The 22118-nt window shown below is 43.9% G+C and overlaps 2 protein-coding genes across 3 annotated transcripts in view; one reads left to right on the top strand and one right to left on the bottom strand.

Moving 5' to 3' along the window:
* Positions 1-1013: 1013 nt before the first annotated feature.
* On the top strand, positions 1014-14275 carry RBBP4 (RB binding protein 4, chromatin remodeling factor). 2 transcript variants are annotated; one of them, XM_044286476.1, is made up of 12 exons: positions 1014-1274; positions 1392-1539; positions 1621-1766; positions 3952-4125; positions 8824-8939; positions 9126-9286; positions 9874-10000; positions 10509-10586; positions 10779-10858; positions 11650-11707; positions 11798-11908; positions 13572-14275. In XM_044286476.1, the coding sequence occupies exons 1-12, from the start codon at positions 1259-1261 to the stop codon at positions 13635-13637; spliced, it is 1281 nt and encodes a 426-aa protein (XP_044142411.1). In that variant the 5' UTR covers positions 1014-1258; the 3' UTR covers positions 13638-14275. The 2 variants fall into 2 exon arrangements, with proteins under 2 accessions (XP_044142411.1, XP_044142412.1); XM_044286477.1 differs by having other exon boundaries at positions 1015-1274; positions 10782-10858.
* Positions 14058-22118, bottom strand: part of SYNC (syncoilin, intermediate filament protein) — a 38452-nt gene continuing 30391 nt past the window's right edge. Inside the window, exons 3-4 of the mRNA XM_044286478.1 lie at positions 20314-20438; positions 14058-14667 (exon numbers count right to left, since the gene is read on the bottom strand). Coding sequence (XP_044142413.1) covers positions 14616-14667; positions 20314-20438 — 177 coding nt within the window. The 3' untranslated portion in view covers positions 14058-14615. The remainder of the gene's footprint in view (positions 14668-20313; positions 20439-22118) is intronic.

Below are 22118 nucleotides of genomic sequence, written 5' to 3'. Positions count from 1 at the left end.
CTAGGTACGCGGACAGGGGGCCTCCACCACCAGGAGCCTTCCCAATACAACCAGATACCCCCTCCCTCACCACCATCTTAGTGTACAATCCCTCACAGCCCCCCTAACATACAACCTACATACACCACCCTACTACATAGCCACCCCTCTGAGCATACAATGCAATACAGCCCTTCCATATACAACCCAGACACCTTCTTAGAACGCAGCCCCCCTCTACAACCAGATACCCCTTCTGTCAGCATCCACAACCACCCACTACCATCTCAGTGTACAATCCCTCACACACAACCTACAGACACCACCCTACTACATAGCCACCCCTCTGAATATACAATGCAACACAGCCCCCCCATATATAACCCACCTTCTTAGAACACAGCCCCCCCTCTACAACCAGATACCCCCTTCCTCACCACCATCTTAGTGTACAATCCCTCGCAGCCTCCCTAACATACAACCTACAGACATCACCCTACTACACAGCCCCCCCCCCCATAAACAACCCAGACACCTTCTTAGAACAAAGCCCTCCTATACAACCATATACCCCCTCCCTCACCACTATCTTAGTGTACAATCCCTCGCAGCCCCCCTAACATACAACCTACTACACAGCCCCCCCATAAACAACCCAGACACCTTCTTAGAACAAAGCCCCCCTATACAACCAGATACCCCCTCCCTCATCACCATCTTAGTGTACAATCCCTCGCAGCCCCCCTAACATACAACCTACAGACATCACCCTACTACACAGCCCCCCCATATACAACCCAAACACCTTCTTAGAATACAGCCCCCCTATACAACCAGATACCCCCTTCCCTCGGCCTCCACACAGCTGTCTCCCATATCAGTGTACAATCCCTGTGCTGTTCACAGTATAACATCACACTAGCGCACGTGTGCTACACAGCGCGCCATTTTCCTAACCACGAGAGTCACACAGCAGCGACCCCCCAGTGTATAACCCCTCACAGTACAAAATAAGTTACTAAATTAGTCGGGTTCCGCGTACTTGTACTGCGCTGCAGTTTTTTTTTAGTTCACTTCATGTGATAAAAAAAAGAAAACCTTCAGACTCTAGGAAAAAGCGCGCGGCTCTCCTGTTTCCGATCTACGTGAGCTAGCAGTGCCACGTGATGTTGTGACGTCAGCAGGTCCTTACCGGGTAAAGTATTTAGCCTTTACCGCGGCGGGAACCCAGAGGAGCTTCCTACTAAGCCGAGAAGGCCGCATAAGCGCTTACAGTGCCATGGCGGATAAGGAGGGTAAGTGTGGAGAAAGTTCACGGCAGCTAACGCTGCGTGTTCTATACAGTGTGTGCACTCGGTGCGGCTCACAGCCGTCCTTATTCTGCGTTTTCTCTCTGTGTTTCCCGGGCACAGCTGCGTTTGACGATGCGGTGGAGGAGCGAGTCATAAACGAGGAGTACAAGATCTGGAAGAAGAACACCCCTTTCCTGTACGACTTGGTGATGACCCATGCCCTGGAGTGGCCTAGTCTAACAGCACAGTGGCTTCCTGATGTCACCAGGTGAGTGTGGACTCCACTAACTGTCCTCCCCTAGAGGGGACATCTTCAGTGTTCTAACCTGTATCTCCTGTGTGCTCCCAGACCTGAAGGGAAGGATTTCAGCGTTCACCGATTGGTTCTGGGGACCCACACCTCGGACGAGCAGAACCACCTGGTCATTGCCAGCGTCCAGCTCCCCAATGATGATGCCCAGTTTGACGCCTCTCATTACGACAGTGAGAAAGGAGGTGAGTGCTACGGAGATCTAGACACGTTAAAAGATGACCTGTCGCCTCTGCTGACTTGTCAGTCTTAGGAAGTACTTGCAGTAATGATTCTGTTAATCAGTTCCTCAGTTATTGCTACAAGAAGCTTATTGGCGGATCTGCACTGTCTGACTCCAACATCAAATCGCTGCTGTCGGTGTGAGAAACATAGATGCTCCAGAGTTATTACACTGGGAATGCAAGCACGTCAGGGAGGGGACAGGTCCTCTGAAGAGACAACAGTTTTAGGAACTATATGCATTCTCCATGTATTAACAATTCAGCAGCATTTACTCTGTGTGCCATTCCTATGGTATTTCTATTAGGCTACTTTCACCTTGGCGCTTTGGTTTCTGTTTGTGAGATTCGTTCAGGGCTCTCGCAAGCGGTCCAAAACGGAACAGTTTTGCCCTAATGTTTTCTAAATGGGTGAGGATCCGCTCAGAATGCATCAGTTTGCCTCCGTTCCGTCTCTATTACCCTTTGGCGGGTGTCCGTCTGACGAAACGGATCCATCCTGGCGCACCATGTAAGTCAACGGGGACGAATCTGTCCTGGCACACAATGAAAGGCCTGTTGCACAATGTAAGGCCTCGTGCTGTAGGCCACAATGCACAAACACCAACCGTGGGGCAGCGGATCGTGGACCCATTTACTTCAATGGGTCCGCGTTCCGCAGAAAGATAGGACATGTTCTATCTTTTTGCGGAACGGAAGTACGGGACGTAACCCCACGGAAGCACTTTGTAGTGGTTCCGTTCCGCATCTCCGGATTTGCGGACCCATTCAAGTGAATGGGTCCGCATCCATGATGCGGAATGCCCAAGGAACGGCACCTGCGTATTGCGGATATGCAAATGCGGTCCACAATACGGCCACGGAGCGCACATGCTCGTGTGAAAGAGGGCCTAAGTCAATGGGGACGGATCAGTTTTCTATGACACAATCTGGCACAATAGAAAGCGGATCAGTCCTCCATTGACTTTTAATGGTGTTCAAGACGGATCCGTCTTGGCTATGTTAAAAATAACACAAACAGATTCGTTCTGAACGGATGCAGACGGTTGTATTATCTGAACGGATCGTCTGTGCAGATCCATGACGGATTTGCACCAAACGCGAGTGTGAAAGTAGCCTTAGAAGTTATGAATCAGTTGTTAGAAGTTTGCAGTAAATGTACAGATGGGTGTTACCAGTTAGGGGTGTGTCCCTGCACCCATGCTGGCATTGGCAGCACTGATTGGACAGAATAAGACGCACCATCACCCAACAGTACCTTTACTGCAGACTGCTGTTTTTTTTTTTTTTTTTTTAACTTCTATAAGGAATAATACCGGAATGGCACAGCAGAGTCATAAGAATTGATGCCCCCAGAGACACACAGTATTATAAATCTGTACAATGCAGTGCGCTCCTGTGAGATGACCAGTGTCCATAACTGGGAATAACGTTCATTTTCTGCACTGGACACGCTCATCTGAAAGAGGCCTTTGTCTGAACCAGCTGACTGATTTTAGTAAGATATCAAAAGCAATGCAAGTTTCTGAAAATCATATTTATAGGTGCCAGATAGGCCTGCACAATATATCGCCAAAGCAATCGCAATAAATCGCCATATCGCCAATTGGCCGACCCAAAAATGCTGCAATTGTATTACCATATTTTTCGCTTTATAAGACTAACTTTTTTCCTCCCAAAAGTGTGTGTGTGTGTGTGTGTGTGTGTGTGGGGGGGGGGGGGGGGAATGGCAGTGTGTCTTATAAAGCGATGTTTGACTTTTTACGTGGCTGACAGGGATGTATCGCCGGCTGCTATGTTGCGCGGCCGGCGATACATCAGTTACAGTATGGGGAGGGAGGAGGGTCTGGAGGCAAGTCGTTATTTTAATAAACGTTCTTCTATTTATCTGTTCTGTGCAGTGCTATTAAGAAAATGGCAAGTTTTCTATTGTACTTTTTCAGTAATGCAAATATGTTATTTAATTTCATAAAAGATGTTTTATTTTGAAAAACATTGCATTTGTGTGCTTTTGCCTTAAAAATTCTAGCAAATGGACCTCTAGCACAATTCCCTTAAAATATCGCATCGCATACCGTTATCGCAATTTTTTTGTGGTGTTTTTAGCTTGTTCTGTATAATCTGACTTTAAAAAGTCTTTGTTTGACAGAGTTTGGAGGCTTTGGCTCAGTAAGCGGGAAAATAGAGATTGAGATAAAAATAAACCATGAAGGAGAAGTGAACAGAGCTCGATATATGCCCCAGAACCCATGCATCATTGCAACAAAAACCCCATCTAGTGATGTTCTTGTGTTTGACTACACCAAACACCCATCCAAACCAGGTAAGCTGAAATTTTTCTACCCATGGTCAGATTCGCGCATCATTCCATACCACCACTACACCAATGCACACATAATACATGCAGTGCATTTCTTGCAGTCCTGGAATTTCGAACATTTATTTCCCACTTGTCATTAGGGGACACAGAAGACCATAGGTATAGCTGCTGCCACTAGGAGGCAACACTAAGTAGAGAAGTGTTGACTCCTCCTCTTAGCTATACCCCTCTTGCAGACACTGAGCTAATCAGTTTTAACTTCAGACCCCCCCCCCCCCCCCCCCTCCCTTATTTGTTAGTCCCAGTATAGGCCCTGATCCCTGTTTTACAATGCATGCTGTATTGAAACTGTCAATATTACACTAGGGGCTGAGACTCATTGTCTTCATGCCAAGCTCAGAGGCCATGTCGTGATCAGCATCTAAGGAGTTGGCGTTTTCAGGGATTCTGGTGAATACCGAATTGGCTTTCAGTAATGGCCAGGCCCCTGTACTGAACAGTGCCCACTTCATCAGAACACCATACATGTACGGCACATTGCATGAATGCAATGTTCGCCGCGCTGTAAATGTTCGGCCTTCATCTTTTTGGTGTTTAAGGGAGTGTCCGAAATAATTTTAGTGGTGCTTGAAAGTCTGTGAACCTTTCAGAATCTAGATTTCTGCATATAGTTGGCCAAAAAGTATCAGACTTTCAAGTTCTAAAATGTTTAGTTTCAGTTATTGCTGCATAAAGGGGGTCACACCAGATGCTGAAAGTAGTGGTTCACAAACTTTTTGCCACTCAGACGTAATATTGGATCATTTCCCTCAATAAATAAATAACTGGTGTAATATTTTGACTTATTTGTTTGATTTGGTTATCTTTATTTGCTTTTAGGACTATCATGTAGTTTTAGGTCAAAATTAGGCCTCATGCACACAACAGTTTTTTTTCATGGTCCGCAAAAACGGGGTCCGTGGGTCCGTGATCCGTGACCGTTTTTTCGTCCGTGGGTCTTCCTTGATTTTTGGAGGATCCACGGACATGAAAAAAAAGTCGTTTTGGTGTCCGCCTGGCCGTGCGGAGCCAAACGGATCCGTCCTGAATTACAATGCAAGTCAATGGGGACGGATCCGTTTGATGTTGACACAATATGGTGCCATTTCAAACGGATCCGTCCCCATTGACTTTTCAAGTCTGGAGTTCTTTTATACCATCGGATTGGAGTTTTCTCCAATCCGATGGTATATTTTAACTTGAAGCGTCCCCATCACCATGGGAACGCCTCTATGTTAGAATATACTGTCGGATATGAGCTACTTCGTGAACCTCAGATCCGACAGTATATTCTAACAGAGGCGTTCCCATGGTGATGGGGACGCTTCAGGTTAGAATACACTACAAACTTTGTACAAGACTGCTGCCTGGCAGCACCCGATCTCTTACAGGGGGATATGATAGCACAATTAACCCCTTCAGGTGCGGCACCTAAAGGGGTTAATTGTACTATCATATTCCCCTGTAAGAGATCGGGGCAGACCCCTCCCCAGTTTGAATATCGTTGGTGGCACAGTGTGCGCGCCCCATCGGGCCCCCCCTTCCTCCCTCTGTTAGAAATCGTTGGTGGCACAGTGTGCGCCCACCATCGCCCCCCTCCCTCCCTCTATTGTATTAAATCGTTGGTGGCACAGTGTGCCAGCCACCATCGGCGCCCCCCCCCCCTCCCTCCCTCTATAGCAGTAACAACATTGGTGGCAGTGTGCGGCCTCCCATTCCCCCCCCCCCCCCCCATCATTGGTGGCAGCGGAGTTCCGATCGGAGTCCCAGTTTAATCGCTGGGGCTCCGATCGGTAACCATGGCAACCAGGACGCTACTGCAGTCCTGGTTGCCATGGTTACTTAGCAATAGTACAACAGTAGAAGATTCATACTTACCTGCTTGCTGCTGCGATGTCTGTGAACGGCCGGGAGCTCCTCCTACTGGTAAGTGAAAGGTCTGTGCGGCGCATTGCTAAAGAACTGTCACTTACCAGTAGGAGGAGCTCCCGGCCGTTCACAGACATCGCAGCAGCAAGCAGGTAAGTATGAATCTTCTACTGTTTTACTATTGCTAAGTAACCATGGCAACCAGGGCTGCAGTAGCTTCCTGGTTGCCATGGTTACCGATCGGAGCCCCAGCGATTAAACTGGGACTCCGATCGGAACTCCACTGCCACCAATGTTACTGCTATAGAGGGAGGAAGGGGGGGGGGGCGATGGTGGTTGGCACACTGTGCCACCAACGATTTATTACAATAGAGGGAGGGAGGGGGGGGCGATGGTGGGGGCACACTGTGCCACCAACGATATTCAAACGGGGGGGGGGGGGGGGGGGTCTGCCCCCTGCTGCCTGGCAGCCCTGATCTCTTACAGGGGAATATGATAGTACAATTAACCCCTTTAGGTGCCGCACCTGAAGGGGTTAATTGTGCTATCATATCCCCCTGTAAGAGATCGGGTGCTGCCAGGCAGCAGGGGGCAGTCTTGTACAAAGTTTGCAGTGTATTCTAACTAGAAGCGTCCCCATCACCATGGGAACGCTTCTGTGTTAGAATATACTGTCGGAAATGAGTTTTCACAAAGTGAAAACTTAGATCAGAAAAAGCTTTTATGCAGACGGATCTTCGGATCCGTCTGTATGAAAGCAACCTACGGCCACGGATCACGGACACGGATGCCAATCTTGTGTGCATTCGTGTTCTTTCACGGACCCATTGACTTGAATGGGTCCGTGAACCGTTGTCCGTCAAAAAAATAGGACAGGTCATATTTTTTTGACGGACAGGATACATGGATCACGGCCTCGGCTGCAAAACGGTGCATTTTCCGATTTTTCCACGGACCCATTGAAGGTCAATGGGTCCGCGAAAAAAAACTGAAAACGGCACAACGGCCACGGATGCACACAACGGTCGTGTGCATGAGGCCTTATGCAGACATTCTGAAGGGTTCACAAACTCTTAGGAGCCATTCACACGTCCGTAGAATGGGTCCCCATCCGTTTAGCAATTCTGTGGAACTGGTGTGGACCCATTCATTCTCAATGGGGACGGAAAGGATGCAGACAGCACAGTGTGCTCTCCACATCTGCATTTCTGGAGCGCGGCTCTGGGGAAAAAAAAAAAAATTGCGGACAAGAATGGGCAGTTCTATCGGCGTGCCGGCTGCGTGTATTGCGGATCCGCAATACACTACTGACGTGTGATTGGACCCTTAAGCAGCACTTGGGCAACCCCTAAAATGGCTTGACCATTAGAATAAGAGTTTTGTGTGTGTGTGTGTGTGTGTTTTTTTTCCTTCCTTGAGCTCCCCCCACCACTCGGGACAGGTTGCACTTTCAGGTACCATTTAATATGGCATACAATGTAGTGGAAAGCGGGAAAAAATTCCAAATGGGGTTAAATTGGGGGGGGGGGGGGGGGACTCAGTTCCTATGGCGTTCCCTTTGCGGCAAAACTGACCTGTGCTTTTCATTCTTTGTGTGAGTACTAGAGATGAGCGAATTTCATATTTTGAAATTCGTTCACACATCGTTTGGTGTTAAAAGCAGAATTGCGTTATGGATTCAGTTACCACGGACCATAACTCCATCATAGAATTACGTTATGGTCCGTGGTAAAGGAATCCATAACGCAATTCTGCTTTTAACACCAAAGGAAGCGTGAACGAATTTCAAGATATGAAATTCGCTCATCTCTGGTAAGTACGATTGCAACAATACCACATGTGTGTGTATATTATTATTTTATTTTTTTTTTTGTTTAGTGTAAAAATAAATTTAAAACTGAATTTATTTTTTTACATTACTTTACTTTTTTACTTGTTCATTAGCCACAGGTCTCTGCTGTTTGAAACGGCAGAGACCCGCTGGCCATGTGCGAGCAGGCGCCGTGTTTGCCCATTGCTCCCGTGATGAAGGGTTTAAAGGGCATCTGTTAGCAGATTTGTACCCATTAAACTCACTGACCTGTTGCATGTGCAGTTGGCAGCTGGAGGCATCTGAATTGGTCCCATGTTCATATGTGTACGTATTGCTGAAAAAATATGAAGCTTTAATATATGCAAATTAGTTTCTAGGAGCACACTTGTCTGCTATCCGCCCCTTAGTTCCATGGATCCACCACGTGTGCACGTCTGAATGGCCTCAGTGGTGACTCTTTACTGCTGGGTCGCGTTCTGCTTGAGGACACCACCACTGAGACCTGTCATTGGCTGCAGTTGTGCACGCCAAATGTTTTTATGGGGTGACTGAAGCACAGTGAACACAGTGCAGGCAAGCAGATAAATATGGGCGGGGCAGTATTTAAAAACATCAGTCTTAAAGAACCCCTTTAACTTGGCTTCACAATCTCTAGGTTTACACAAAGAAATGGTTCTGTTTTTGTAAATCTATAAGTAAGTACTTAGAAAGCTGAGTATTGAAGAGCATGTTTTACTGTTATCTGAGATAAAATTCTGGTTGAGTAGTGTAGAGCTCGTGGTGGATTCTATAATGCAGGCATGCTCAACCTGTTGTAAAACTACAACTCCCACAATGCCCTGCTGTATGCTGTTCGGGCATGCTGGGAGTTGTAGTTTTGCAACAGCTGGTGGGTTGCAGGTTTGAGCATGCCTGCTTTAATGGATTTTACGATTTACTGTAGTTTCCGCTTCTGATACCTTGCCTTTCTCATTGTGTAGATCCCTCTGGTGAATGTAACCCTGATCTCCGGCTTCGTGGTCACCAAAAGGAAGGATATGGATTGTCCTGGAATCCTAACCTTAGTGGAAACCTACTTAGTGCATCTGATGACCATGTGAGTTTAACACAGATTTATGAGCAGTTTTAAAATCTTACTGCTACATGCAGAGGCCACTAACTATTGTTAGGTGCAGCCTATCCGTCCTTTTTTTTTTTTTTTTTTTTTTGTAGCAGATTTGGTCTAATTTATTGCAATGTGTGTTTTTTTTTTTTTTTTTTTTTTTTTTTTTTTTACCTACAGACAATTTGCTTGTGGGATATCAGTGCAGTGCCCAAAGAGGGCAAGGTGGTTGATGCAAAGACAATTTTCACAGGACACACTGCAGTGGTTGAAGATGTTTCTTGGCACTTATTACATGAATCCCTGTTTGGATCTGTAGCAGACGACCAGAAACTTATGATGTAAGTATTGTGCTAATCTGGTATGTCAGTTGAATTAATTATACAGTCATGCTCAACCTGCGGGCCTCCAGCTGTTGGGAAAACTACAACTCCCATAATTCCCGGACAGCCTACAGAAGGGCATGGTGGGAGTTTGTAGTTTTACAACAGCTGGGGGGCCGCAGGTTGAGCATCCCTGAATTAATAGATCAGTGCACTTTTAGGCAAAAAGTATATTTGCTTTACTCGCTTAGCGAGTGGCCAGGCTAGTGATGTGCTAAGCATTATGAACAAGTCAAATGTCTCTCAATTTCTGGTCCCTTACAAAATGAACATGGAGCTGCATTCCTCTCCTTGCTGTCTATGTACTGTATTCTGTAGGATTTTATTTTTTTCAGTTTTTTTTAAAGAAGGGCAGGTTGATGCTGAGGAGGAGGTTTGAATCTCCTCATACAAGCAAAATGCAAAGTTGTATTTTAGCGCATAACTGATGGGAATTACTGAGAAAATACTAAAAGCGGCCTCACCAGTCAGGCCCCAGAATAATTTAATTTGATACACAGTTTAATATCTGGTAATTCTTTCTTTATCTTTTTTTGCTCTACTAGATGGGACACCCGATCAAACAACACATCAAAACCTAGCCATTCTGTGGATGCTCACACAGCTGAGGTCAACTGTCTTTCTTTCAACCCCTACAGTGAGTTCATCTTAGCTACTGGGTCTGCAGACAAGGTAATTTATTCTTGTCTGGCGCACAGTCATTCTTTCTCGTGGTGATATTTGGAGCAGTTTGTTTAGGTTTGGTGGATGTTAAGCATATAAATCATTACTGTCACCATGGTTTTACAGCAAATCTTCTTTACAGTGTTTGTAGTCTTCTAATTTTCCAGTTAATGCAATAACTAGTAACAAGGTAAAGGAACAAGGTTTAGAAATGTATTTAAATCTACCTAGAAATGGTTAGATACGAGAAGTACTCCTGTACAGGCCTGATATACAAGTAAGTGGCGAAGGACATTGCACACATTTGTGAAGCTGGGGCTTACTATTTATTGGAGGCTATATAGCACCAGAGCATGATTGTTTATCTCCGTCATGTCAAGTGGTAATCTGCAATATTTTAGTTGCCTGACCTAGCTTTGAATGTGTGTTCTAGAATTGTTGGTTTGTTTTCTGTAACTGACCTTTTTGGGTTTGATTCGTTGCTACTCATTTACGCCTGTCTTCTCTCTATCAATAGACTGTGGCATTGTGGGATCTGCGGAATCTGAAACTGAAGTTACATTCCTTTGAGTCCCATAAAGACGAAATTTTCCAGGTAGAACAAAAAAAATGTAATCTTCTGATATAACAATAAGATTTGGTGGGCATCATTTTATTAAACTCAATGTTACCTGGCAAATCTTGAAGTAAAAGAGGCGATTCCACGAAGAGTAGTCTCATTGATCCTGTTGTCTATGTTTATGCTTTATATATGGGACAACTTAATGGCGGCAATTCAATTTACCTGCAGGTACAATGGTCCCCACACAATGAAACTATTCTGGCGTCTAGTGGTACTGATCGGAGGCTGAATGTCTGGGATTTAAGGTAATTTGCAGACCTTATGCATTTGCACATACATGTAATATTGAAGTGCAGTTATTGTAGTGAACAGTGATTTATGAAATTGTACAGTGTGGAAGTTTTTATATGCAGGTTTGTTTTTCTAAATGTGTGGCTGCACTGAATTGAAATCTTGTGTTGTTGCTGCATATGTCATAGTTTAGTGTCTAAATGCATAGAGTACACGTTTGTAGTTATAACAGGGATGCCAAAGGAAACTTCTGTTCTTCATTCTGCTGCTGCGTTTCTAACAGGGCATTGCTGCCAGTAATGCAGAGCATTTGTATTGCCAGGTAAAACAAACAATGCAAGTCAAGTTATACTGTAGTTTTTACACAGAGTTAATGTAGTGAGTGGGGATTGGGTGAGAATATAACTTGTAATACTAACATTTTGAAAGGTATTAAAGAAAATCTTGACCTCTGCTCTATAAGGGCACTAGTTTTCTTAAAGGGGTATTCCCATCTTAGACATTGGGGGCATATCCTACCGATTATGCCCCAAATGTCTGATAGGTGCAGGTCCCGCACCTATACTTAGAATTGAGCCAAGGTGCCAGAGGGTGAATGGAGCGGTGGCCACGCTTGTGCAGTGCGCTTAATTTCAATGGGACTTTGAAAATAGCCAAGCGCCAGTTCCATAGAAATAAATGGAGTATGGTCACGCATGCGCAGGGCCCCCTACGGCACTTTTTAGGCTCTGTTCTAAATATAGGTGAAGAGCCCCAAGGTCCAAGATGGGCCAACCCCTTTAACACCTATTTTCTTCTTTTCAAGTAAAATTGGAGAAGAACAGTCTCCAGAGGATGCTGAAGATGGCCCTCCTGAGTTGCTGGTACGTACCCATGTGCAAGTTTATCAAGAATTCTGGTTTTGTAGGATTATTTTTATTTCCCCCCAAATAACCTTTTCTTGTGTTCCTTAGTTTATTCATGGAGGTCACACAGCAAAGATCTCAGATTTTTCATGGAATCCTAATGAGCCTTGGGTTATATGTTCAGTATCTGAAGACAATATCATGCAAGTTTGGCAAATGGTGAGTCCTAACTTTTTAATTCTGTTATAGTTGCTCATTCAATTTCTCCTAAAGTAATACAGAACTGCAAACTTGTGGTGGCACTTGTCACAGCATTCTTCTGGTATTGCTGGGAAAATTACGTCAGACCATACACTTCCACTGCAGGCATAAGGCAGCCTTGCATGCAGTTTATTATTCTGAAGGGTAGTGGCGAGCTTAGGGTACTTTCACACTTGCGTTGTTTGATTCCGGCAGGCAGTTCTGACTGATCAGTCAGAAAAAATGCATTGCAATACCGGATCCGTTTTTACGGTGTCATCAGGCAAAACTAATCCGGTATTTATTTATTTTTCCTCATTTTTAAAGGTCTGCGCCGACCAGAAGGACTGATCTGGCATTCAGGCAAGTCTTCAGTTTTTTTCGCCGGAGATAAAACCGTAGCATGCTGCGGTTTTCTCTTTTGCCTGATCAGTCAAAATGACTGAACTGAAGACATCCTGATGCATTCTGAACGGATTACTCTCCATTCAGAATGTATGGGGATATAACTGATCAGCTCTTTTCCGGTATAGAGCCCCTGTGACTTTACTCTATGCCGGAAAAGAAAAACGCTAGTGTGAAAGTAGCCTTAGGGCAGGGTTTCTCACTCTCATCACTGACTTCTCCTCTGACAATGGGGTTCAAGTCCAAAAGTGCTTTATTTTGGCACTTCAGCACCATCACACACAAACATCAAAAATGAACACCTGCCCCTCTGGGTTCTACCTAATATATGTGTTGTCTCTACCTCACCCATAGCGCGCCGTTCACACACGTGATTTAGGTCAGACTTCTTCAGCCATATACGGTCCAGCAGCCTCCAGGCTGTGACCTTGACAGCACCCTTGGGGGAAGATGGTCCAGAAGTCCTCCTGACTCTGACAGTGCAACCCTCTTCCTCGGCCTTTCTCCCTCAAAGTCATAAACAGAAGGTTGTTTTATCCCTCCTTGATTACAGCAGCAGACCTCAGTGAAGGGTGTGGACTGGCAAATCCCTCTACCAAACCTACCCCGGTCCACATGAAATCCAGCCCAGAACAACATCTAGACAACTGTCTTGGCAAACTACACTTTGAAATCCAGAAAGCTGTAGTGGTTTCAGCAACTATGTCACCCAGCTGATGTATCTGGGAGGGATATACACATCTCCCAGCACTTATACTGTACACATCACCACAAATGGTATTGTGCCCTGCTACTGGTGAGTTTATCTTTAGATAAAGCCTCATGCACATGACTTTATTTTTCATCCATGTGAGATCTGCTTTTGATGGGAGAGAGAGAGAAAAATGCATATTTTGTGTTTCCATGGTTTGTGGACAGACATACGGATATGGTTGTGTGCATGAGGCCTAACTGTTGGCTGATAGCGGTCACATCTAATTATTATGCACTTGTAATATGGAAATGTATTATGTACTGTTATTGGGGTAGACTTTGACTCATTTCTAGCAGGGAAGTTATTTTAACATTCCCTATTGTTTCTCGTCGTAACTGCCACTTTTTTGACACAATCATTAAATTGATCACATTAAACATCTAATGCCTGTAGTCAGTTTCAGAGCCAGTTTATAAGAAATCTGCACTAACCTGAGTAAGATGCTACAGCTGGCATGCCCCTTATCATATTTTGCTTTTTCAGGCAGAGAATATCTACAATGATGAAGATACAGAGGGTGGTGTAGATCCAGAGGGGCAAGGCTCCTAGTTGTAACTATGATATAAATACCTCTTTTGTTCCCATTTCCCCTGGTGCAATCTAGTGGCGTCTCACTCCAGATATGTCTCTTTATCCAGCACTTGGACAATGACCTTCCTGTTCTGCAAGCTCAGTCCTCTCGTTCACCTCAACTTGCTTTTATTCATCTTAGTCAGAAAATACACTTCCATTTTATTTTATATATAAATATTTTATACAAAAATGTCATTTTTAACTGAGTACAATGGCGGTTTTGTTTCTTTTTGATTTTAACAAAGCAAGGAGAGGAGTAAATGAGAGCTTGTCAGGCACTGTGCCTTCAGGTGCACCTCCTTTGATTTGAAGAGTCTTGGACCAGGCAGCTTCATGCAAACATTCCTTATATTTTTCCACTGGAAAAGTCAACTTTGCTCCTATTACTATCTAGGATGAGCTCTTTTTAAGCCCTTTCCCCCAGTGCATTTTTTTTTGTTTGAAGTATGTATTGTACTTTAGACTTGTCATCCACTACTTAGTTGTGCTTAATTTTTACGGGGGCACTGTAATATCCTTTTGTATTTGTGTGGATTTGCTGTCTGTGTTGCACATCTCCTTTTTACAGTGGATGAGCACCTCATATGAAATAAATAGATTTCAATTGTTTTCTACATGGTTTTATTTTTTATTTTATTTGTGTGTGTGTGTATAGATGATGGATATGAGTGGAATTTCACACAGAATTCCACTGGAAATGGTTTAAAAAAAATTCCCAGCATCTGTATTGTAAAAATTGCTGCATTTCATTCTACATGAATCGTCATAAGCAAGTTTTCCTTTGCCACATTTCTTGTCTGAAATTGGAGCTGCGCAGTCAAGTTACTATGAAGCTTGTGTTGGGCATTTCCACAAGCACTGTACAGAAGTATTCATCTTCGACTTCCTAGGACAGCTGCTCTGTTTTATCCACATGAATGCTACGGATTTGGGCTGGTCATCGTCTTCTAGAGGTCATTTTTTGGTAACAGACTTAAATAGCTGTCCATAAAGTTCAAGACAACCTCTGTGTAAAAATAAAAACAAAAAAAAACACAAGAACATTTAATTAATACACAGCCATTTAGTGATCAGAAATGTGTGATTGTCAGTCCTCACATTGGCCACTAGATGTCATACATCTGCATTTTAGATATATACAGGTCCTTCTCAAAAAATTAGCATATTGTGATAAAGTTCATTATTTTCTGTAATGTACTGATAAACATTAGACTTTCATATATTTTAGATTCATTACACACCAACTGAAGTAGTTCAAGCCTTTTATTGTTTTAATATTGATGATTTTGGCATACAGCTCATGAAAACCCAAAATTCCTATCTCTAAAAATTAGCATATCATGAAAAGGTTCTCTAAACGAGCTATTAACCTAATCATCTGAATCAACTAATTAACTCTAAACACCTGCAAAAGATTCCTGAGGCTTTTAAAAACTCCCAGCCTGGTTCATTACTCAAAACCGCAATCATGGGTAAGACTGCCGACCTGACTGCTGTCCAGAAGGCCATCATTGACACCCTCAAGCAAGAGGGTAAGACACAGAAAGAAATTTCTGAACGAATAGGCTGTTCCCAGAGTGCTGTATCAAGGCACCTCAGTGGGAAGTCTGTGGGAAGGAAAAAGTGTGTCAGAAAACGCTGCACAACGAGAAGAGGTGACAGGACCCTGAGGAAGATTGTGGAGAAGGACCGATTCCAGACCTTGGGGGACCTGCGGAAGCAGTGGACTAAGTCTGGAGTAGAAACATCCAGAGCCACCGTGTACAGGCGTGTGCAGGAAATGGGCTACAGGTGCCGCATTCCCCAGGTCAAGCCACTTTTGAACCAGAAACAGCGGCAGAAGCGCCTGACCTGGGCTACAGAGAAGCAGCACTGGACTGTTGCTCAGTGGTCCAAAGTACTTTTTTCGGATGAAAGCAAATTTTGCATGTCATTCGGAAATCAAGGTGCCAGAGTCTGGAGGAAGACTGGGGAGAGGGAAATGCCAAAATGCCTGAAGTCCAGTGTCAAGTACCCACAGTCAGTGATGGTCTGGGGTGCCATGTCAGCTGCTGGTGTTGGTCCACTGTGTTTTATCAAGGGCAGGGTCAATGCAGATAGCTATCAGGAGATTTTGGTGCACTTCATGCTTCCATCTGCTGAAAAGCTTTATGGAGATGAAGATTTCATTTTTCAGCACGACCTGGCACCTGCTCACAGTGCCAAAACCACTGGTAAATGGTTTACTGACCATGGTATTACTGTGCTCAATTGGCCTGCCAACTCTCCTAACCTCAACCCCATAGAGAATCTGTGGGATATTGGGAAGAGAAAGTTGAGAGACGCAAGACCCAACACTCTGGATGAGCTTAAGGCCGCTATCGAAGCATCCTGGGCCTCCATAACACCTCAGCAGTGCCACAGGCTGATTGCCTCCATGCCACGCCGCATTGAAGCAGTCATTTCTGCAAAAGGATTCCTGACCAAGTATTGAGTGCATAACTGAACATAATTATTTGAAGGTTGACTTTTTTTTCTATTAAAAACACTTATCTTTTATTGGTCGGATGAAATATGCTAATTTTTTGAGATAGGAAATTTGGGTTTTCATGAGCTGTATGCCAAAATCATCAATATTAAAACAATAAAAGGCTTGAACTACTTCAGTTGTGTGTAATGAATCTAAAATATATGAAAGTCTAATGTTTATCAGTACATTACAGAAAATAATGAACTTTATCACAATATGCTAATATTTTGAGAAGGACCTGTATATCTCTCCTACAATCTGGGTTTTGCTCCCTGGCGCTCATGCATCGGTGGCTATGTTTTCCTGCAAAACAAATTGAAGACTGTTCTTGCAGTGGAACAGGTTTGGGAAATGTGTGTGTGGTGTTTTTTTTTTTTTTTTTTGTAATGATATAGATATAAATTATAGTAGAAATTAATTTATGGAGTTATTATGCAAAGTCTCGCGAGACTTCGAGGTAATAACTTCAGCTAATAGGAGCTAATACTGTATGGAGCACTCGCTCCGTACAGTATTCAAACAAGGTGGTATGCGAATCTACTTCGGATGTTTCATCCAAAGTCGATTCGCTCATGCCTAATGACAATATCCTGGTGGCCTTAGAAGCAGCTGATTGACATTGTATGCTGTTGTTTAATCTACCATCTACAAGGACACCCCAAACAGATTATTACTACCAAGACGTGGAACTTTACATTTATCCACATTGAACCTCATTTGCCAAGTTGATGCCCAAATACTCAGTGTTCAAGTCAGCTTGTAGTTTATGGACATCTTCCATAGACTGTACAATACTACACAGCTTAGGGCAATTTCAAACTAGTGTTTTTGCTGGATCCAGCAAAAAAACAAACGCTTCAGTTACTGATAATACACTGTCTGCATCCATTATGAACGGATCCGGTTGTATTATCTTTAACATGGCCAAGACGGATCCATCATTTATTAATTGGGGAGGGATCCGTTTTCTATTGTGTCAGAGAAACTGATCAGTCCCCATTGACTTGCATTATGGGTTATGACTGCTCCGTCTTGATCAGTTTCTCAGGACGGAAAGCAAAATGCAGCATGTTGAGATTTGCTCTCCGATATGAGAACGGAATGCAGTTTGGGGTGTTCAGTTTTGTCCCAATTGACAATTAATAGGGACAAAACTGAAGCGTTTTCACGCTAGTGTGAAAGTACCCTTAGTGTCATCTGCAAAAATAGAAATGGTGTTATTAATACCGTCCTGGATATCTTCTAAAATTAAATAGAGGACCCAGCACTGAACCTTGGAGTATACCACTTATAACCCCAGACCATTCTGAATAGGAATCATTGACCACAACTCTCTGGACACGGTCCTTCAGCCAGTTTTCAATCCAATTACAGACTATACTTTCCAAGCCTATAGACCAGGCATCTTCAAACTGCGGCCCTCCAGCTGTTGTAAAACGACAACTCCCACAATGCCCTGCTGTAGGCTGATACCTGTAGTCTGTTCGAGCATGCTGGGAGTTGTAGTTTTGCAACAGCTGGAGGGCCGCAGTTTGAGGATGCCTGCTATAGACCTTATGTTACCTATTAAACCTCTGAGGGACGGCATCAAAAGCCTTTGCAAAATCCAGAAACACTACATCCACAGCCGCCCCTCTGTCCAGGCTACTACTCACCTACTCCTAAAAACAAATCAGGTTAGTCTGACAACTTCTGTCCTTGGTAAACCCATGCTGGTTATCACTTATAATATTATTTACAGTCACATACTCCTGTATATAGTCCCTTAAGAGTCCTTCAAACATTTTTCCCCACAACAGAAGTTAAACTAACTGGTCTATAATTAGCTGTGAAGGACCTTGATCCTTTTTTGAACATGGGCACCACATTTGCCTTGCGCCAATCACTTGGCACTGTACCAGTACCTAGAGAATCTTTAGAAATTATAAACGGGCACAGCAATGACTCAACTAAGCACCCTTGGGTGTAATCCATCTGGATCCGGAGCCTTGTTCGCATTTACCTTATTTAACTTATCTCATTAAGCTTTTTGTAAACTTCAAAGGCTACAGCTGACCCCTCAGATTGGTATTTTTTTAAATGCCCTTTTTTGTCATTTATTGCCCTTTTTACAGTAGCTGTAAGCCATGGGGTGTTTAATTTTAGCAGTTTATACTTGTTACCTAAAGGAATACAGTGTTAGTGCAATTACTCAATGTGGATTTAAAGCTGTCCCATTTATCCTCAGTATTAGGTGACAGTAGCTGCTCCCAATCTACGCACTGAAATGCTGCTCTCAACCCAGGGAAATTAGCCTTTTTTTTAAATTCGGTGATGTTTTTTGCTCTGCCTGACAGAGATTATTTTTATGTTATTATATTGTCACGATTACCTAGTGTTTCTCGATAGTAACATTTCCAACAGAGCTTTGCCTCTAGTGGGAGCTTCTACAAACTGGGTCATAAAGTGGTCCTGCAGCAAGTTGAGGAATCTTCTCCCCTTTGCGGTTGAGGCAGAATCATGACCCTAGTCAATGTCTGGGAAGTTAAAATCTCCCATTATGACCACTGTGCAGCCCGCTCTATTTGGTATAAGTTGAGCTTCTATCTCCTCTGTGATGTTAGGGGGTCTTTAGATTACACCAAGTATTTTTTTTTTCCGTGTTTATATCCCTTTGAACTTACACCCATCACACTTGTCTTCAGATCACTCCTCACATACAGGCACACGCCACCGCCTTTTCTATTGACCCTGTCTTTCCTAAATAGTGTAAAACCCTCAATATTAACAGCCCAGCCATGCAAAGAGTATAACCATGTCTCAGCCACACCAACTACATCTACGTGTTAGTACTTGTAATTACACTATATATCCGAGACGATGGGCAGTGTAATGAACAGGAAGCAGCACTTGCATGGTGTGCCACCTCCTCTTCAAACAGCTTATCAGCAGGGCTGCTGGGTCTTGGACTCCGGCCCAGTGTCTTACCTCTAATGGAGAGGTAGACCATGTAGTTGCTATGGGGCCTGGCCCTGCAAGAAAGCCCCACCCCTAATTACATTTACATAGCTAGATGTGAAAACCTAGCTAGTTGTGAAGAAGGACCTGTGATGATGTCATCAGCAGCATGTGATCAGGGCAGCCTTACAGAGTCAGTAGTTTTACAGCTGAAGGACTTGTGATGATGTCATTGTCAGGCGACCAGCTCAGCCATGGAGAAGAAAATGTAGTGAAACTACATGGAGAGGAACTTCTGTGTGTGCCTGGAGGAACGGTGAGTGGTGTCTGGTAATGTTGGGGGTTGTAGTTCTCTCCTCTTATACCCTCTCCCTGTAATGTCAACTTGTGTTTCATAATAACAGCCTGGACATGCTGGGAGTTGTAGTTCTCTTTTACCCCTCCATGTATTTCTTACTAATTTTGACCTGTTTTACACTGCTGGTAGTAGTATCACCAATATAAAACCCCTGCACAACCCCTTTTATGTTTTGTTTGACACCAGTGAGTTAAATCTGTGATAGCTTTTGCCAGGTGCTTCTGCTCAGACCCATCTAATCATGCGTGTCAAGCTGGAACCAGAAATTTGAGACCAACAGGGGATTGTGAGGATGACTATCCCTTCTTTTAATTATTTAATGTTGGGTTTTTCGTTCTACAACTGAGCTGTATCTAAATAATTCTCGCAATTGCAGAATTGCTGTTTGTCACCCCACTGATATCCATTGAAGGAACAATTCTGTCTATGTAAGTGTGATATTTCTGTAATAACACTGACCCATAGAATAAGGTTGTTATGTAATTTTTTTTTACACAATAGTGAACCGGACATCATATGGTGCCTTTAAATTAATATAACTCATCCTGCCGAAAACAAGTCCTCACAGCTACAGCAACTGAAAAGTTATGGCTCTTGGAAAACAGGTAAGAAAAATAACAATTTCAGCTTGGTTGTTTCATATCTGGAAAATCGCAACACTGACCTGCTATGTTCATAATTGCATGCTGAGTTTTACAGCAATCCAACGTTTCTATCTGGATAGATTTTTTATTTGTTCATTGAGTGTATTTGCACAATGGAAAGTGTAATCATATGAGTAACTTTAACCGTATAACCTGTTTCTTCCTTTCTTATACCAGGGCATTAAGTTGAGTTTGATCACATACTTGTAGATTGCAAGCTCCTGGGCTAAACTTTTCCGTAATTCTTCCATCTCTGTATTCTTATGCTGTTGCTGCTGGACTGAAACCTTAATCTCCCTCCTCCTCTCTTCGAGCTCTTGCAGCTGTTCCTGGATGGAGCATGAGAAAATTTTCAGTCATTAGTTCCAACAAATGCTGTATCCAAATCATCCAACCACACAGACTGTAAGACGCTATCAGCATGTAAATCCTTGAAAGGGAACCCGTGACATTGCAAATGCAGTGCAATCTGCAGGCAGCATGTTGGGGGGTGCCCTCACCCATTTTCCGAAAAATATGCAGGTGCAGGTTACATTGTAATGAATGGAGACAACACATCATTTACACAGAGGAGTACCAATTCCACAGTGGAACACATCTCAGGGATTCACCCTTTTTTTCAGCCTCACGCACGCGTCCGTGGTTTGGGTCTGCATCTGAGCCGCATTTATTTGCGCCTTGGATGTGGACCCATTCACTTCAATAGGGTCACAACAGATGCGGACAGAACTCCGTGTGCTGTCCACATCCGTTGCTCTATTCTGTGCCGCTGTAAAAAAATAAAATAAATAGAACATGTCCTATTTTTGTCTGTTTTGCTGACAAGAATAGGCATTTCTATAATGGGTCGCCTGTTCCACAGATTGTGGAACCCACATGGGCAGCATCCGTGTTTTGCGGATCTGCAGTTTGCACCCGCAAAATACAGCACGGTTGTGTGCATGTAGCCTAAGCGCTCATACACACAAACATTATTTTTATTCTGATCCGTTTCTTTACAGGTCCATATGCGGAACCATTCACTTCAGTGGGTCCGCAAAAAAACAGAACTGACTCCATGTGCATTTGTATAAACACTTGTTCTCGAAAATCTGACTGTATGATGTACGAAGAAGCTCATTCATTCGGTGATCGCATCATTCCGCCGGCAGGGACCGTTGTCATTCCTGTGCAGCAGATTGTTATTTGCTCTGAAGCAATGATTTTCTATTGGGACAAGCGACCTCTGAATTGTTCCCATACAGCAGAGGTGATTGCTGCATGTAAATGCTGCCCTTCTGATATTTAGCACATGTACTATGCTCTGATATAAAATACAGCTCTTGATCGCTGTTTAAAGGGAACACATCACCATTAAAATGCAAATTAAATATTGGGCAAATTAAGACAGCATGTTATACAGCAGGAGGAGCTGGGCTGAGCTAATATATTGTTTTATGGGAAAAGATTCAGTATAAGGACTCAGATGGCCGCAAAACGCGGATACCGGCCTGTGTGCATTCCGCAATTTGCAGACCGTACATGACGGGCACTATGATAGAAATGCCTATTTTTGTCCGTGATTGTGGACAAGAATAGGACATGTTCTATCTTTTTTGCGTGGCCATGGAACGAAACTACGGATGCGGACAACACACTGTGTGCTGTCTGCAATTTTGCGGCCCCATTGAAATTATTTAGACTCCTTTCACACCTCCGTTCAGGTGTCCGCTCGTGAGCTCCGTTTGAAGGGGCTCACAAGCGGCCCTGAACGCAGCCGCCTGGCCCTAATGCATTCTCAGTGGAGGCGGATCCACTGAGAATGCATCCGCCTGCCAGCGCTCAGCCTCCGCTCCGCACAGTGAGCGGACACCTGAATGCTGCAAGCAGCGTTCGGGTGTCCGCCTGGCCGTGCGGAGGCGAGCGGATCCGTTCCGACTTACAATGTAAGTCAATGGGGACGGATCTGCTTGAACGGATCCGCTCAGGCTACTTTCACACTTAGAAAATTTTTCTAAGTTATAATGCAG

Source organism: Bufo gargarizans, chromosome 3 (assembly GCF_014858855.1).
Source record: "Bufo gargarizans isolate SCDJY-AF-19 chromosome 3, ASM1485885v1, whole genome shotgun sequence".
Lineage (NCBI taxonomy): Eukaryota > Metazoa > Chordata > Amphibia > Anura > Bufonidae > Bufo > Bufo gargarizans.
This window is presented reverse-complemented; position numbering and strand designations above follow the sequence as displayed.

Bases quoted from the DNA above. Each gene is read 5' to 3' on its own strand.
- RBBP4 (XM_044286476.1), top strand. The intron at 10,587-10,778 runs GTAGAACAAAAA...TCAATTTACCTG, and splicing joins ATAAAGACGAAATTTTCCAG to CAGGTACAATGGTCCCCACA. The intron at 10,859-11,649 runs GTAATTTGCAGA...CTTCTTTTCAAG, and splicing joins CTGAATGTCTGGGATTTAAG to TAAAATTGGAGAAGAACAGT.